Source organism: Anabrus simplex, chromosome 1, assembly GCF_040414725.1.
Source record: "Anabrus simplex isolate iqAnaSimp1 chromosome 1, ASM4041472v1, whole genome shotgun sequence".
Lineage (NCBI taxonomy): Eukaryota > Metazoa > Arthropoda > Insecta > Orthoptera > Tettigoniidae > Anabrus > Anabrus simplex.
Genome location: NC_090265.1, coordinates 1,557,896,936 through 1,557,913,776, shown reverse-complemented (window position 1 = coordinate 1,557,913,776; position 16,841 = coordinate 1,557,896,936). Strand labels below are relative to the sequence as shown.

The 16,841-nt window shown below is 40.4% G+C and overlaps 1 protein-coding gene across 1 annotated transcript in view; it reads left to right on the top strand.

Annotated features, from left to right (window-relative positions):
- LOC136862274 (nose resistant to fluoxetine protein 6) overlaps nt 1-16,841 on the top strand; it is a 415,203-nt gene that overhangs the window by 357,426 nt on the left and 40,936 nt on the right. Inside the window, exon 8 of the mRNA XM_067138873.2 lies at nt 7,518-7,597. Within this exon, the coding sequence (XP_066994974.2) occupies nt 7,518-7,597 (80 nt within the window). The remainder of the gene's footprint in view (nt 1-7,517; nt 7,598-16,841) is intronic.

Here is a 16,841-nt window from a genome sequence, read left to right as displayed (position 1 = left end):
TCGCACGCTCCAGGACACTGCCCTTGACAGTAGAGCTGGGATCCCTCTCTGAGTCCGAGGGAAAAACCAACCCTGGAGGGTAAGCAGATTAAGAAGAAGAAGAAGGAGCATAGAGGTACAAACTGGCAATGAGTGCAGTAGAGGTTGCTTCTCTTGTATTTAGGATATAAAAATTCTGACATCTATTCACAATAGTAAACGTCTTTCTTTACAATAGTCGTTTCCCGTTTGACAATGTGTGCATGATATAGTGTTACACACACCTTAAACAAATGACTCTAGTGGTGTTTGAATCTGGTACCCTTCACTTTCTAGTCCCAAGGCTTAGCCCTTCAACCACCTCACAAGACGATTACCGTTGAGCGTAGAGCAGTATGTATGCATTGTCGTTATCGATAACGACTTACTTTCATTCGTTGCGCTCTATGGGATGCTGGCCCCGACTTCGAAGGTGACGCGTCACTTGCTGCTAGTTTTGTCACACTGTATTATATATCAGGTGATATCGCGTTGTTCGACAAATACTGATAACGGTTTAGGCCGCTATATGATCTTTACGGTTAACTTTAGGTTTCACTTTTAATTACGCATTTATATTTCCCTAAAGTATGGGTTTTTTCAATTAAACCCTCTTCAGGTGTGCCATCAGATGTTCGTTAGTCAAACAGGATCTGCATTTGGACTCGGCATAGGTGATGATGATGGTGATTATTGTTTTCAGAGGATGTACATCTGGACAACCATCCTCTGTTAACACTAATCAGAGGGGAAAAAAGAGAGGTCCGACACTTCGAAAAATGAAGGTATCGGTCAAAGAAAGTCAAGGGCCACGTAGGGCGTGAAAATGAAAGCCTCCATACGTAATACCGTCGGGGTCAGAAATGAAAGTGGGTGACCAAGGAAGATCGGAAAGAAAAGATGCAAGCGAGGAGCCTGGCTCAAGTAAGTGGAACCCATGCTCCCAAGTAGAGAGCCCCTGGTCCCCCTTTTAGTCGCCTCTTACGACAGGCAGGGAATACCGTGGGTGTTACTCTACAGCCTCGCCACATCTCCACAGCGGGAGCTCATTAGTAAAAACAGTTGTACACACAAATAATTAGAAGTAAACTTAGTCAAAATATTACCTACAAAATAATGATCTTATATCATGTACCTAGGAAGAAAAATCGTTGCAATAAATCTACACTATCATTTTGCATGGATATTAGTTCAAAAACTATTCTTCTCATTCATTATGAAATTTGCGTCTAGGAACCGATTTCATTGGCTTTGCATGCGCTATAACGGCTTTCCGACTGGAAGTGGTCCGCTGCCCACCACTCACTGTTATTCAGAGTGATGGGCGAATAAACGCTGACCTCTCGCAGTGCCATCACTTGTATTAATGTAGTCTGCACGAAGGTCATTCACTTGTATTAATGTAGTCTGCACGAAGGTCATAAACCAATTTTGTCCATAAACCAGTAAATGCATGCATGGTCTAGGCACAAACCTCGTTCCCAATTATGGCCAGTTTGATGTCTTATCCTACACCGAGTAGAGTAGGCTTCGCCTTAATAGCGGTTAGTTTTACTAGTCTTGCAGCTCGGTTCTGGAGCTGTCCTGAGAATGGTTTCCCGTGATTTTTCATTATCCTGTACAGAAGCGAATGCCGGGACAGTTCCAATTACAGACCACAGCAGCACACTCTTCACCTTCTCCGCAAATCACATCACCGATACAAAGCTCCCCGGTCTGAGAGACGGGATTACCATATTCGGGTATGGAATGAAAACTTTACCTCTCGTCTCTATCCGTAGAGACAAGTGTGCTCATCCCCCTGTCCCCTAATACATTAATCACGTTTACTAACATCATTGCTATATCTCATTCAGTTCAATCTAACAACGCAGTTCTGTAAATTGTTTTAAATAAATCTTAGAGTGGAAATTTGTTGTAACCCCGAATTACCTTATACGGAGCTCCTTATGGTGTTCCATCGCTATCCAGTAAGCTATTTGAGCACGCCACTACATCCATCACTGCTGGTCTAGTATTCAATCATTGTCAAACGCAGTAGCAATAACAATTTCAACAGGTGAAACTAATCTCGCATTCATTTGTGCTTGGTGACCAAGGGATCCCAGCTGACATTAGTTCAAGATGGGTAACCTGTCTTCCTCGGCCATCACTCGTTCTCTTCCGACTACCGCTGTCACATGACTATAACAAACGTTCACACCATTTGAATGTCTACCTCCGTAGTGTAACGGTTAGCGCTATTGACTGTCGTCCTCTGACACCTAGGTTCGACTCGCGGTACTGCCAAGGATTTAAGATTGGCAGGATAGTTGTTATGTGGTTAAAAGTGTCCGTGCATCTTACCTCCATTATTGGTGTGTCTGAAAATTCAAGTGAGCAGTTATTAAATAATCTTCCTCCATTCAGAAGAACTTAATACTGGTATCTTGTTCTCCACGGCATTCCAGAAGTCAGTCACAATCGTTATTTTGAATTGATCACACGATTCGGATGTTCAGTCTAAAATACTTATAATTCTAGAAGCCTTGATCTGGGAATACTGAAAGACTAATATAGTCCTGTTTCTCTGCATCTATTCATCTCACACATTTGTATGCCTGGAACATTCCAAAGAAAGTATTTAAGAATTTGGCAAGCTGTTACCTGACTGCAAGTGCTAGACCATGGTGGAGGAAGCACACAGAAGTAGGGACTACAAAATTACAAGGAAAACTGTTCTTGGGTGATTATGTACAACTAACCTTTTCCTCCGTTCTTCCTCATTCTTGCCAGACGATTCCAGAGGCGGTTCGAACAAAATTCAACTATCTACTACAATTTTCAAGTAAGAAGTTGGACAAACAATAAATAAATCAACAAAAATAATTGAAGATTCCACTTCCAAAAGTGCCTACATCCTTAATAAACGATTTTGTAAAAATCGCGGAAAACTAATAACTCCGTTCCTTTTGCTGGAAGTGGTCAGCTTTCGTCAATTTATAACTGGGTGAACACACATTTATTATAGTCATAATTATGAAAATCAAGGCTCGATATTTGCAAAGTTAATTAAGTTTTTGGTAAGATCTAGAAAGTTTGGAATTGTACAGTGGAATGAGAGAGTTCTGAAAAATGACTTTATCATTTATATTAAAGCAATATTATAATTATGTACAGTATATCCCTGTAAGCAGAAATCATAACTTGAAAAACTATCATCATTATCATAAAACTGTAAAATATTACAATAGCTTCTGAAACTCAAACTGTGTTTGTAATATTAAGCGCGCGTATCTTACTGATATCATACTGATTTTTTTCCTTTGCTATGGAAAATGTTTTAACAATAAATCAAAATTAACACAACAGTTTAAATCATCAGGTCTTCGTCCTCTTCAGTGGAATGATGTAATTCCTCGTGGTCTTCATTTGAGTATAGCATCTTTATAGAACGACAAATCATTCATATTTCCCCACTCGGACCCAAATTTATCTTGGACTATTTTTGAATAGTTGGCATAATAGACTGCATGAAATTTTTGTGTACCCTGCATTGTCAAATTACCACAACCATAAACACACTGTTTTTTATTACATCCTTGAAGATTAGCGAGAGAAGTAGGCCTATATTTGAAAAGAAATATATTAAAAGTAAACAATACTGACATTATTTTGTATTATTTATGCCAACTATTCAATGTACACTAAATTGTTTAAAGCATTATGACTCGCATCCTCGGAAATAAACATTTCTCTTGGTTTTTCCTTCATTTTAACGGATCATTCAGTTTCTTTCGTCCTCTACCAGGAGTTGATAGCAATCTAGCTTATACAGTGTTAGTAAGTTTCTTTCGTCCTCTACCAGGAGTTGATAGCAATCTAGCTTATACAGTGTTAGTAATTTTTAAAAACATGAAAAATTGACCTTGTAGGAAAAATTAAAAGAAGGATGGAAACAGTTTTGGAACCCACAAATCAGATAGCAGTAATCTTGCTTATTAAAGAAGTTCTGAAAAGAATCCATGTAGGGAGAGAGATAGTTTTGGACAATATACATGGTGGAAGGAGAGAGTTTTGAAAAATGACATCATCTTTGAAGCTAAGTTACGCAGAGAAAGAGCAAGTTTAGCCATTAAATAGGTAACAGATTTGTTAGAAGAGTTTGTTGAGAGACTGTAACCGCCATTACTTCATTTTTTCTAAAGTGGAAGAAAGCAGTTTTGGAAGTGGAGTCTTCAATTGTATAAGTAATGTAGGCCTATAGTTCACACTCACTGACGAAAAATGAAGTCCATATGTTGCTGTTTTCGGCTGCAGAACTTGACGATGACTTTAGAGTTAAATCCCTCGATGTTGGCATCTATGTTCTTTATTCTCGGTTGAAAGCCTAATCAGGACACTAAGCCGTTGCTGTAACATGGTATTTCGAAGAAAGGTCTCGATTCTGTTGAGGGAAGGGAAAGCACCGTTTCAGCCGTTGTCATGGGTGTGAGTAATACTTTTAGATACCGGTAATTTGGTTATTTGAGAGAACATTTCTTGTAAATTGCTGTTCATAAGCATTGATACAGCTCTTTTAATGTTCCTGAAGTCTTGTCTTTGAGATAAAAATGAAAGTTCTGTCTTCAGTGTAGGTTTCTCTAGCATGCTGCAAGTCTGCGCAGCAATATAAGTTCTCTCTCAGGAGAATGATTTGAATACCGGTACTCTACAAATTTATAAGAATCCAGTGGTTTTGCTACCTCTATGAGAAGTAATACAGTATATATTAAGCAGGTAGAGGAAGCAACTCACGATGTCTTGGCTGCGAGTCTAATAGCACCACGCATGAACACATTTCATCATGTTTATACGCAATGCAAATACTCCTTCGTGATGTCATAGCTTCTTTCCAAAATGTCAGCATGCAGTGACGCGGCTACTTTCTTGTGAGCCAAAATCATCAGTTTCTTTTATAAACCGGTGCATAGAACGGAAAGATAGGATACCTGCGTACTACAGCACATCAGCACGTAATAAGAGGCTTCCATTGGAGGTTCTAGGAAATATAGTACTAACACCAGAGTAAAGGAACTCTTGTAGTTAGAGGAATCTGCTGCAGCCGAACATACACTCAACCATACGGTACCGACCAGGAAATGAAATTAGAGTGGTAGCCATCACCTGCCATGCTAAGTTTGATGAAATTGAGAGACTTCAATTGTATAGTCCGGCTTCTAGCAGGCTGCTCAAAAACACCAGACAGCAATTCGGCCGCATTTTTGTCGCGACAGACGGACTACACAATAAACGAGTATCTAAGAGATATCAACCGACTAGATAATCATATTGGCTTAAAAGGCCAGCATCGCGATTTACATTTAGACATTTCTAAACAATATATTCTAGTACTATCTAACACCCTGAAATATAACTCTTCTATAATTATTTCGTACGAGTATAAGGCTATAAAAACAGTTCAACACAGCCTATTGACTGGTATTACATTCTTTGAAAGATTTCTGTCAGTAGGTCTTAAATATACTCGTGATTCTAAATTGGTTTAGGGTAGGATGACCAGATGCAAATAGATACAATAGAAGCCAAAACTATTTAAAAAGGAGGACAATGCCAAAATAAAAAAGAAGACACAAAAACCCTCCATTGAGAGTCTGAATTTAGACTTACCAGTACATATTCTAATTTTCACATACATAAACAAAAATATACTGGATACACATTTAATTCCTTTAGATTATAGGTCTATTGAACCTTTAAGAGGATTTTCATAGATTCTACTTGGAAACAGTTCATATTATCAGTCCATTATGCTCGCTAGTGAGACCCCAACTAGAGTATGGTTCCAGTGTATGGGACCCTTACCAGGATTACTTGATTCAGGAACTGGAAAAAATCCAAAGAAAAGCAGCTCGATTTGTTCTGAGTGATTTCCGACAAAAGAGTAGCGTCACAAAAATGTTGCAAAGTTTGGGCAGGGAAGACTTGGGAGGAAGGAGACGAGCTGCTCGACTAAGTGGTATGTTCCAAACTGTCAGTGGAGAGATGGCGTGGGAGGACATCAGTAGACGAATAAGTTTGGACTGTGTCTTTAAAAGTAGGAAAGATCACAATATGAGGATAAAGTTGGAATTCAAGAGGACAAATTGGGGCAAATATTCGTTTATAGGAAGGGGAGTTAGGGACTGGTATAAGTTACCAAGGGAGATGTTCAATAAATTTCCAATTTCTTTGCAATAATTTAAGAAAAGGCTAGGAAAACAACAGATAGGGAATCTGCCACCTGGGCGACTGCCCTAAATGCAGATCTGTAGTGACTGATTGATTAAGATCAAAGAAAATACTCTTTCTATATTTGCATTGTGCCCTAGTATGCCCATTTCTGACTACGAGGTAACTTCTTGTATTCAGGGTCATTAATACAACTCTCATTCAGGAATTATTTGAAATTGCAGAACTAATAATGCTATTTGCTTTACGTCCCACTAACTATTTACGGTTTTCAGAGACGCCGAGAAGTCGGAATTTAGTACCGCAGCAGTTCTTTTACGTGCCAGTAAATCTACCGACATGAGGCTGAAGTATTTGAGCACCTTCAAATACCACCGGACTAAGTCAGGATTGAACCTGCCAAGTTGGGGTCAAAAGGCCAGCGCCTCAACCGTCTGAGCCACTCAGCTCGGCTAATTTCAGAACTGATCAAAAGATTACACATCATCAACTTGAAATTAAAACACAGAATACATGTAATAACATCTCAGTAGATCAATATTACTTTCAGTGCCATCCATTGAGATGATCTTCTGTCGCTTGTCATTTTGTCAGCTGTCACTCAATAACATAGCAATATTCTGACGGGGTATTGCTGAGAGAGAAGCATGCAATAAACAGAATGCTACATAGCGTCTATTATCACAATACAAGGCATGCATGGAATAATCGTATGCACTATATATCCATAATCAAATTTCTGTATATCGATACGATATCGATGATGTCATCGCATAATGAAGAATACTGTACTTGGAAAAAACGAAGTAGTAACACATATTATCCCAAAACAAGCAGATTCGCTAAAAAAGGAGGACATTTTGTTTTTGAAATAATCCACCTGGACCCCGGACAATGGTCTAAAAAGGAGGACATGTCCCGATAAAAGAGGACGTCTGGTCGCCCTAGTTTAGGGTCCAAAAGTACAGTGGGAGAAATGAATATGAATTCAATTTTCCTGATCCCCCTACATTTCGTTGATTGATGATTTAAAAAAATCGTAGGTGCTGTATTATTAAACAACATTTATTTTGGTTTTTAAATTTGCTGGGTACCGTATATATTGATTTTGTGTTCATAGTTAAGGATTATGTAACTGAGTGGTAACACGCATCCTTGCGCTTAAAGCTTATTGATAGATTTATAAAATTCTATGGTTTTCTCATAACTATGCTCTAATGTACTGATTGATTTACTACTACAAAGCAACAAGTGATTTTCTGATGTGTGTGTATGCTTGTGTGTTCCAGTGTATGCTGTGGAGTTGGTACATGGCAAATGACACTCAGTTCTATGTCATGGGGTTGATCTTGCTATTACTAGGAACCAAGTGAGTATCAGAACAATTCTTATCAATAGTTCTCAAAACTAACTAGGCTGGTTGTACTGTGTAGCATAGACCTTTTAGCTTCATATTCAACAGAGCCGTCTGGCATTCATCCTAAGTCCTTAAATAAGATATACTCATACTAGTAAATTTACTGGCTCATTCAGGTAAGGTAAGGGTTATTCTGCCCGAAGGTGTTCCTGAGCCGGAGTTTACGTGCGGTAGGGTGGCCAGATCCTTTCCGCTCCTCCATTCCCTTACCCCCACCAACAGCACGTGGCAACCCACCCAACTCCAGACCACGCCCAATGTTGCTTAACTTCGGAGATCTCACGGGATCCGGTGTTTCAACACGGCTACGGCCGTTGGCACTGACTCATTAAAGAACCTATTTTAGGGGGAAATTCAGGCAAAGAGGTGTTTTTTTAAGACTGATACTTGGCTGACGAGACGTTAAACACAATGCATTAATTGTCATTAAAATTATTATTAATATTATTATTTTATATATAATTCGTTGGGGCCATCAAGGACCACGTTAAGTCATGTGGATTTGACATTGAACTTTGCCTTCTTTAGAGCCCAAATTTCCCTCATTCTTTGTGAGTGGGCCTGCTTCCGCTCTGTCCAAGGGGCACCGTGTCTTCTCTTCGGTTGCTCGTCTCGGTTTAGCCCGTTCGTCAACTTTTTTTTTTTTGGAAGCGATCTCTGTTAAGGGCGTCTTCAGCTCAGATACGTAGCATATGCAGGTCTTCTTTGGTATTTCTAAACTAGGGAATTGTGGTTTTGGGGTTTGAATCAAAAAGTGAAAGACCTCTTTAGTTAACTTTCTTCCTTCCACTCTTTTTACATGACCTAAAATCTACCCGTCTTTTTCGGATTGTGTCGGTAATTATCTCTATTTTGCTGTAGATTTCCTCGTTGGATCTCTTTTGATGGATTCCATTTCTGTACTTTGATCCCAAGATTCCTCTCGCAATTTTGAGTTCGTTTTTCTCCAGTTTTTCAAGGAATCCTTTGTTGGCATTTAGAGATAGGGTTTCGGCTGCATATAGAACTAGGCTACTGGCTTCAGAACTGTCTCATAGTGACGTATTTTGGTGTTTTGGGAAATGCATTTTTTTGTTGTAGGTTGTGCGGGATGTTTGGTTGGTTATTTCCAGTTTGCGTATTCGTTCCTGAAGTGCTTCTTTGCCCAGTCCATTTTTCATGATGATCTCACCCAGGTATTTGAATTTGTCTACTCGAGTGATGTCCCCGTACTTTGTATAGAGTTTTGGTGGGGCCTCTTTGATGTTAGTCATGACCGGTACTTCTGTTTTCTCAAACGATATCTGCAGACCATTTTGTTCGTCAATTTCCTTTAACATTTCAACTTGAGCTCTAGCGGTTTTTACGTCATTTAAGAGAATGGAATATCATCGGCAAATGCTTAGTCTGTTTTGATCCCCTTGGATTAGGTTCCTATTCTTAGTGAACTGTAGTTGGTTTCCTATAATCTCACCCGCCAGGTTCTGATGATCTTTCCAAGAACGCAGTTGAAGAGTATCGGGGAAAACCCATCACCTTGTCGGACTCTTGTTTTGATGTCAAAAGAAGCGAGAGATCCGTGGAACTTCACCTTGGATTTTGTATTGTTCAGGGTGGTTCTAATTAATGCCAACAGTTTCAAATCAACTCCAAATTCATTTAAGATATTTAACAGGACTTCCCGATCAATGGAGTCATACGCTTTCTTGAAGTCCATAAAGACAGACACATACTGCTTCGACCTTAGTGTGCAATATCTGATAATCGTCTTGAGATTCTGGATCTGTTCGGCTATTGAGCGACTTTTTCTGAACTCTCCTTGGTATTCACCTATTTGATGTTCGACTTGTGCTTCCAAACGCTCCAGGATGGCAAGTGATAGAATTTTGTAAGTCACGGGTAGCAAGATATTCCTCTGCGGTTGTTGATGTTCTTCATGCTGCCTTTCTCGTGTAATGGATGGATCAAAGCTATTTTCCAATCTTCGGGTAGGGTCTCCTTGCTCCAAATTTCTTCTATTTGCTTTTCCAAGATATCAAGTGATTCCTCTGGGGCATATTTCCATAGTTCTGCTACCACTGAGTCATCCCCGACACTTTGCTGTTTTTGAGATGGGCAATGTGACGCTTGATTCATCTCTGCCGGGTGGTCTGGAATTTGGGTGCCTGAGTAAGGGTTCCTTGGTCTCAATGGGGATTTGCGATTTAGAGCATCAAGTAAATTCTTGAAGTAATCTGCCAGAATGCTACAATTTTCTCATTTGACGTCGCCAATGTGCCGTCCTTTCGCTCAAAGCATAGAGATGGTGGGTTATAGCCAGCGAGTTTGCATTTGAAGGCTCTGTAGTACTATCTGCTTTCATTCTTCCTAAAGTTTTAGTCTATCTTTTCAATGAGAGAATTTTCGTATTTACGTTTCTCAGTTCTGAACACCCTAGCTGCTTGGGCACATTGGGTTTTGTAGGTTTCCCAATCGGTTTCTGATTTTAGTAGAGTACCATACCGTAGTGCTGTTTCCATGCACTGAGTCTTTCTTTGAAGACTGATTTGCAGGTATCATTCCACCACGCATGCTTTTTGCTTATCTTGATTTCTGCAACGTCTTTGGCGGCCTCAACAAGGAGACTTTTGGTGTTGTTAAAGTCACAGTCATTTGGTCCAGCCTTCTTCTAGAACTCCTCGACCCTTTGCCGAAGTGAATCGTTGTCGAAGCGTGTGATCTGTTTGGTTGTGTTCCTTGTGTTTGCAGGAATTGGTTTGAATTTGGTCAGAGACATATAGTGATCTGGGGCCACATTGATGCCTTTCTTTACTTTGACATTCATAACCTCAGGGCTGTTTCTCCTGGAGACTGCAACATGATCTACGGTATTTGGAACTCTCCGAGAGTTTGGACAGGAGATCGCCAAATCATCTGCTTTCTGGGTAGATGGCGAAAGTGGGTCGACATGACCTGCAGGTGGACACCAGTGCTTTGCCGTTGGGATTGGTTCTTTTGTGAGCAGGGTAATTACCTATAACTTTCTTGTACTTCTGTTCATGACCTAGTTGGGCACTGAAGTCACCCAAAAGAAGCTTGACATGGTGTTTTTGAATTCTGTTTAATTGTTCATCCAGTAGGTCCTAGAAATCATCAACTTCGTCAGGATCAGACTTGTTCTTATCGTTTGTAGGAGCATGTGCGTTGACTAGGGCGTAGGTTTTGTTCGCACATTTAATAGTTAGTATAGACAATCTGTCATTCACAGGTTCAAAATTTGCAACCGATTTAAGGATCTTGGTTCTAACAGCAAACGTGTTTCCAAGGTTCACAACTCCATTGAGGATTCGTTTCTGCGCTTTGCTCTTGAAAAATTGGTATCTTTGGGATTCAAAAATCTCTTCATCTGAGTACCTTGTTTCCTGTAGGGCCATTATGGATATCTGATTTTCGTGAAGAGCTTTGGTGAGGGTTTTTAGCTTGCCAGTTTGTGTAAGTGAATTTATGTTAAAAGTTGCTAGAAAGGTTTTGGATTTTAGCCTGAGTTTTTGATTCTTCGAGGTACACCGAGACGCTCCGACTCATCTCTTGCATGATGTCATGTTTCCCCCAGAATCCGAACGAGACTCGTGTATCGTGGCGTTCACGACAAGGGATTTATCTGAAGACTTAACCCCTGGGGTATGTTTCTTGAAATGTTGTGCCATCATGCTTCTTGACCTGACTTTGTTTTGGACGGGTACCCTTTACAACTGGGGTTGTTAGCCCTAGAAGTTGCCTCAAGATGTTTTCTGGCTTTTGGTCATTTACCAATCTTCGCCGTAACTCTGGCAAGGGACCATGTTTTTCTTTTCACGGTGGTATTTTATTTCTCTACTACCCTCTGACTCTGCTGGCAGCAGAGCCAGCGAGTTTCCCCAATTCCAATGGGACGTGCCCGAAGTAGCTAACTGGTAAATCCCCACATGGGTATTATTATTTCTTATTTTTTTAATAATTTGTTTTGTTAGTTGCTTTATGTCGCACTGACACAGATAGGTCTTATGGCGACGATGGGGCAGGAAAGGCTTAGGAATGGGAAAGGAGCGGTCGTGGCCTTAATGAAGGTACAGTCTAGTGTGAAAATGGGGAAACCACAGAAAACCATCTTCAGGGCTGCCGACAGTGGGGTTTGAACCCACTATCATCCGGATGTGAGCTCACAGCTGCACGCTCCTAACCGCATGGCCAACTCGCCTGGTATTATTATTATTATTATTATTATTATTATTATTATTATTATTATTATTATTATTATTATTATTATTATTATACGGCATTCACAAGCATAATGTACAAAAATATACAATGAGCATATGTTAAAATAGAGAAATAATTAAACTAGAATGTCCAGCTTTGACAACCAGTCCACCGCACGTGGTGTCAATTCATGCACAGCCCATAAACCATCCTTAAATGCTGACAGTGGACAGCTCTCAACAACATGAAGCAAGTCTGCTTCTCAGCACTTTCACGATATCCCCCATCATATATCGGCAACTGCTGTGGCCTGTTCTGAAATGGTTGAGTTTTGACCACTCATGTCAAGGAAGGTTGAAACCTGGCACCTTCTTTGTTGGGTCTTTAATCAGAAAGGTGTTGGTGGGTGGACATTGTTCCCATCACTATCTCCATTCTGCTGTTACACTGAAATTTTCATGGGAGTATAGATCAGTCCAGAGTGGATTCCAGGATTTTAACCTCATCACAGATGGATCTCGTAAGGCATTGAACAAGAGTGAGTTCCTGTGTGCTGAGGTCTTCTTGAACAAGTGTACTTTTGCTGCTTTTCTCCTCTGATCTGGAGGAGCAATGTTTACTAAAACAGGCAGCCACTGAGTAGGAGTGGACCTCACTGTACCAGTAACAACTCTCATGGTTTCATTGAGCTGTACGTCAATCTTGCTTGAATGTACGCTGTTTTCCCACACAGGAGAACAGTACTTACCAACTGAGTATGCTAGAGAAAGTGAAGCCCTGCGAAGAGTGTTTGCATCTGCACTTCAGTTGCTGCTTGCTATTTTATGCAGCGGGCCGATGACCTTCGATGTTAGGCCCCTTAAAACAACAAGCCTCATTTTATGCAGCAGATTTACTCTTGTACTTAGCTTCTTTGACAGATTCAGGCAATGCTGTTTGAACGACAAGGATCAATCCAGTGTGACACCCAGATATTTTGTGAAGAAGTTGTGGGAGACTTCTGTTCCATTAAAAACCACATGTAGCTACTGATTAGCTTCCATGTTATGCAAGTGGAATGCTGTTACTTCTGTTTTACGAGGATTTAGCTGGAGTCTCCATTTGTGGAGACAGTCACACATGGTAGCTAGGTCCTCTGTAAGTACGTCCTCACAGTGTGCCAAATCTGTACTCTGAGTAATTAAAGCTAGATCATCTGCAAACTGTATCTTCTTTGAAGTTGTTCTTGGCAGGTCATGGATGTAAAGATTGAATAGAATGGGAGTAATACTGACCCTTCAGGCAAACCATTATTTAGAGATCGCCACCTGTTTCTTTCGCCGTTCAGAAATACAGCAAGTGGGTGGTTGGATAACATATTGTTTAGTAAGCATGCTAGCTTCTGACAAGGGATGACTTGAACAAATTTGTACAAGGTATTAGAATCATTCTGTAAAGTGAACAAACTTGAACAACAGTCCCTCTCTCCAGACCATGTCATATGTAAGGATGACAAAAGCTGCAGCAGTCTTCAGTCTTTTCTGGAATCCTGCTTCAATCTCTGTTGTCAGTTTTAACACCTGATCACAACAACTGTGATTCATTCTGAACCCCCCTTGTTCAATTGGGATGACTTTTTCTATTGCTTCCTGGATACGGTTAAGTATCATTCTTTCGAGCATCTTGTAGATTACACTAAGGAGTGAAATTGATCGATAATGTGACGCACCAGTTCCTCCCTTTCCTGGTTTCAAGATTGCAATTACTTTGCATTTTTTAACAACTTAAGTAATTTACCAGTTTGTAGAATTTCATTGAAGAAGCCAATGTTTTGTTCCAGGGCCTATGGACTTCAGAAACTCAGGTTGGATTTCATCCAGACCAGCAGGTTTATTTATTTTTATCTTGGATAGAGCCTTGTCCAGTTCTTCAGTACTGAAGTCACAGGAATACTCCAGATGGGATGCCAAATGAGATCTTCTCATTCTTAGTTACTTCTTAACACTCCTTGCATGCATCTTATCCATCTTTGCTCTAGAGATTTGTATCACTCTGGAGGCAATGGTGTTCAGGTTCATTGGCAAACTTCTGCGATTCGTGGTAGGGTCACAACCAAGTTTTCTTATGAGGTTCAAAGTTTTAAGACAAGAGTATCATAGTTCCGTGTCACTTCTCTCACCTAGATTTATTTATTTATTTATTTATTTATTTATTTATTTATTTATTTATTTATTTATTTATAACATGAAAAAAATTTGTATGTAGGGCTTATATACATGCAAGTGCATTAGGTACCGGCATGTATTCATAAGTAATGCTCTAACCAAACCTCCCCAAATTGCAGAATTGTATCTGTGAGTTGTTGGAATATGATGGATAACAAACATTTTGCCTTATATTGTCTTGTTATTATTATTCTAGTAGATGAACTAATTACAGTCCAAGATGTGGTAAAGAACTCACATTGGATCTGAAACTGAGTAGTTGACATGTTAGCACTGGCCATCTATTGAACGTACAAGCAGGCTCAATACAAAATTCCCAGCATGTTTGTTTGTGCCAGACTTCATAGAATATTTCAGGATTCATGCCCTACTGACCAAATTGGAATAGCCTAGCTGTTAGGAGATGGTGGGTTCAAACCCTACTGTTGGCAGCCCTGAAGGTGTTTTTCTGTGGTTTCTCATTTCCAGACCATGCAAATGCTGGAGCTGTACATTAATTAAAGCCAGAGTCGCTTTCTTCCCATTTCTTCCCTAACCCATCGTCGCCATAAGACCTATCTGTGTCAGTGCGACATAAAGCTAATTGTGAAAAAGGAAAAAAAAAAGGAAAAGAAAAGAAAGACATTTATTCCACTCGGTGATGAGACTTCAGTACCATTCTTGAAAAAGCTGGCGGGCTGTTGACAGAACCACATCTCTACGCAGTCATATACGTCGTCATCCAATAAAAACTGATGTCCACGAATCTCCTTCTTCACCTCGAGCATAGGGCCACAATCAGTACACAGCACCATGAAAACACATTGCAGAAACAGCGGTGCACAATAAAGTCAAAACATCCATGCATGCTTCTTCATGACAATGCCCGTCCCCACAGTGACAAGTCTGTGAGGAATAAGCTTCAGAGATTTGGGTGGGAAACTCTTCAACAACCTCTCTACAGCCCAGATCTCTCATCATTTAATTTTCACATCATTGGGAAACTGAAAAGAACATTCATAGACCTTGGTTTGAATCGGACAATGACGTCTGTGGCTGGGTATGGATGTGGTTCCGTCAACAGCCTTCCAGCATTTTCAAAAAAGGGATTGTCCATCTCAAAACTCAGTGGCATAAATGTCTTAAAAGTTTTGGTGATTTCCTTTGAGGTTGAAAGTGTTCTAATATTCATTTTGGCAGGTGATCTGTTTTCGCTGGATTGTCCCTTCTATAAAACTAAAAGTGCAAGCATGGATTTAATTTTACCGTATTTGTAACAAATAAAGGTAAGTAAAGCTTCATATCAAACAGGGTGTCATTAGTTCCTCCTGATTTTGCAGCTTGACAGAACAAAAACCACCCAGGTGATAAGGAGTGAAACTATGTCAACAAACAGAGGAACTGTGCAAGCTTTTAACTACCTCACAAATGCGCAATATGTGCACTGCTGGTGACTCGACAGACATCAGTCCCATATGTTGTAATATATCAAGGTCCATAGTAGTCACTGCTTCAATGATTATTCACCGGGCGAGTTGGCCGTGCGCGTAGAGGCGCGCGGCTGTGAGCTTGCATCCGGGAGATAGTAGGTTCGAATCCCACTATCGGCAGCCCTGAAAATGGTTTTCCGTGGTTTCCCATTTTCACACCAGGCAAATGCTGGGGCTGTACTTTAATTAAGGCCACGGCCGCTTCCTTCCAACTCCTTGTCCTTTCCTATCCCATCGTCGTCATAAGACCTATCTGTGTCGGTGCGACGTAAAGCCCCTAGCAAAAAAAAAAAAAAAAAAAAAAATGATTATTCATCAAAGTGCTGGTAAATCCTGCAGCAAAGCGGTAACATAGACAGAATTATCAACAAAACCCCACAGGAAAAAGTCACATGGAGTCTGACTGGTTGATCTTGGGGCCCACAATATGAGAATAAAGTCTTTGTTTGAAGAGCATGATCCAGTGATCAGAAAGAGTAGCAGTAAAGTAAGCACGCACATCAGAATTAAAATGTAGCAGTGCTCCATCTTGTTGAAAAATGATGTCAGTATCCATGCTATCTTCCTGAAATTATGGCATTAGCCAATTGTCTAACACTCCAAGTAAGTAATACCTGCAACAGTTCTGTCCCCAATGAAAAACGATCTACCAAGCTCGATAGCTGCAGTCGCTTAAGTGCGGCCAGTATCCAGTATTCGGGAGATAGTAGGTTCGAACCCCACTGTCGGCAGCCCTGAAAATGGTTTTCCGTGGTTTCCCATTTTCACACCAGGCAAATGCTGGGGCTGTACCTTAATTAAGGCCATGGCCGCTACCTTCCCACTCCTAGCCCTTCCCTGTCCCATCGTCGCCATAAGACCTATCTGTGTCGGTGCGACATAAAGCAAGTAGCAAAAAAAAAAATCTGAACACTTTACGAGATAAAACTGCACTATCTCCCGGATACAAGCTAACAGCTGCGTGCCCCTAACCGCATGGTCAACTTGCCCAGTATAGTTCATGACAGACAGTTTTCTGAGATTTGTAGTTCCTGGCTTGTGCAGTAAGTTGATTTAGGTTTTTAAGGACGCTTGGAGGAGCAGTTATGCATGCAATTTCCAGTCTCAGGTGATGAGCCCAGCTGGTATTTTAGTATCACACACACAGCCATAGGAATTTCATATACCAGTCTGTTATTGTCTTATCCGTTAGAAGATGTGTGTGATACTTTGCATGAAACACATGCTGAACTTTCACAACAGACTCATTTTTTACAAAACTGCAACACACAAAATGCTTTCTGTTTTCTTGGAAATGCCACATTAACACACTACTGACTTCTAGAT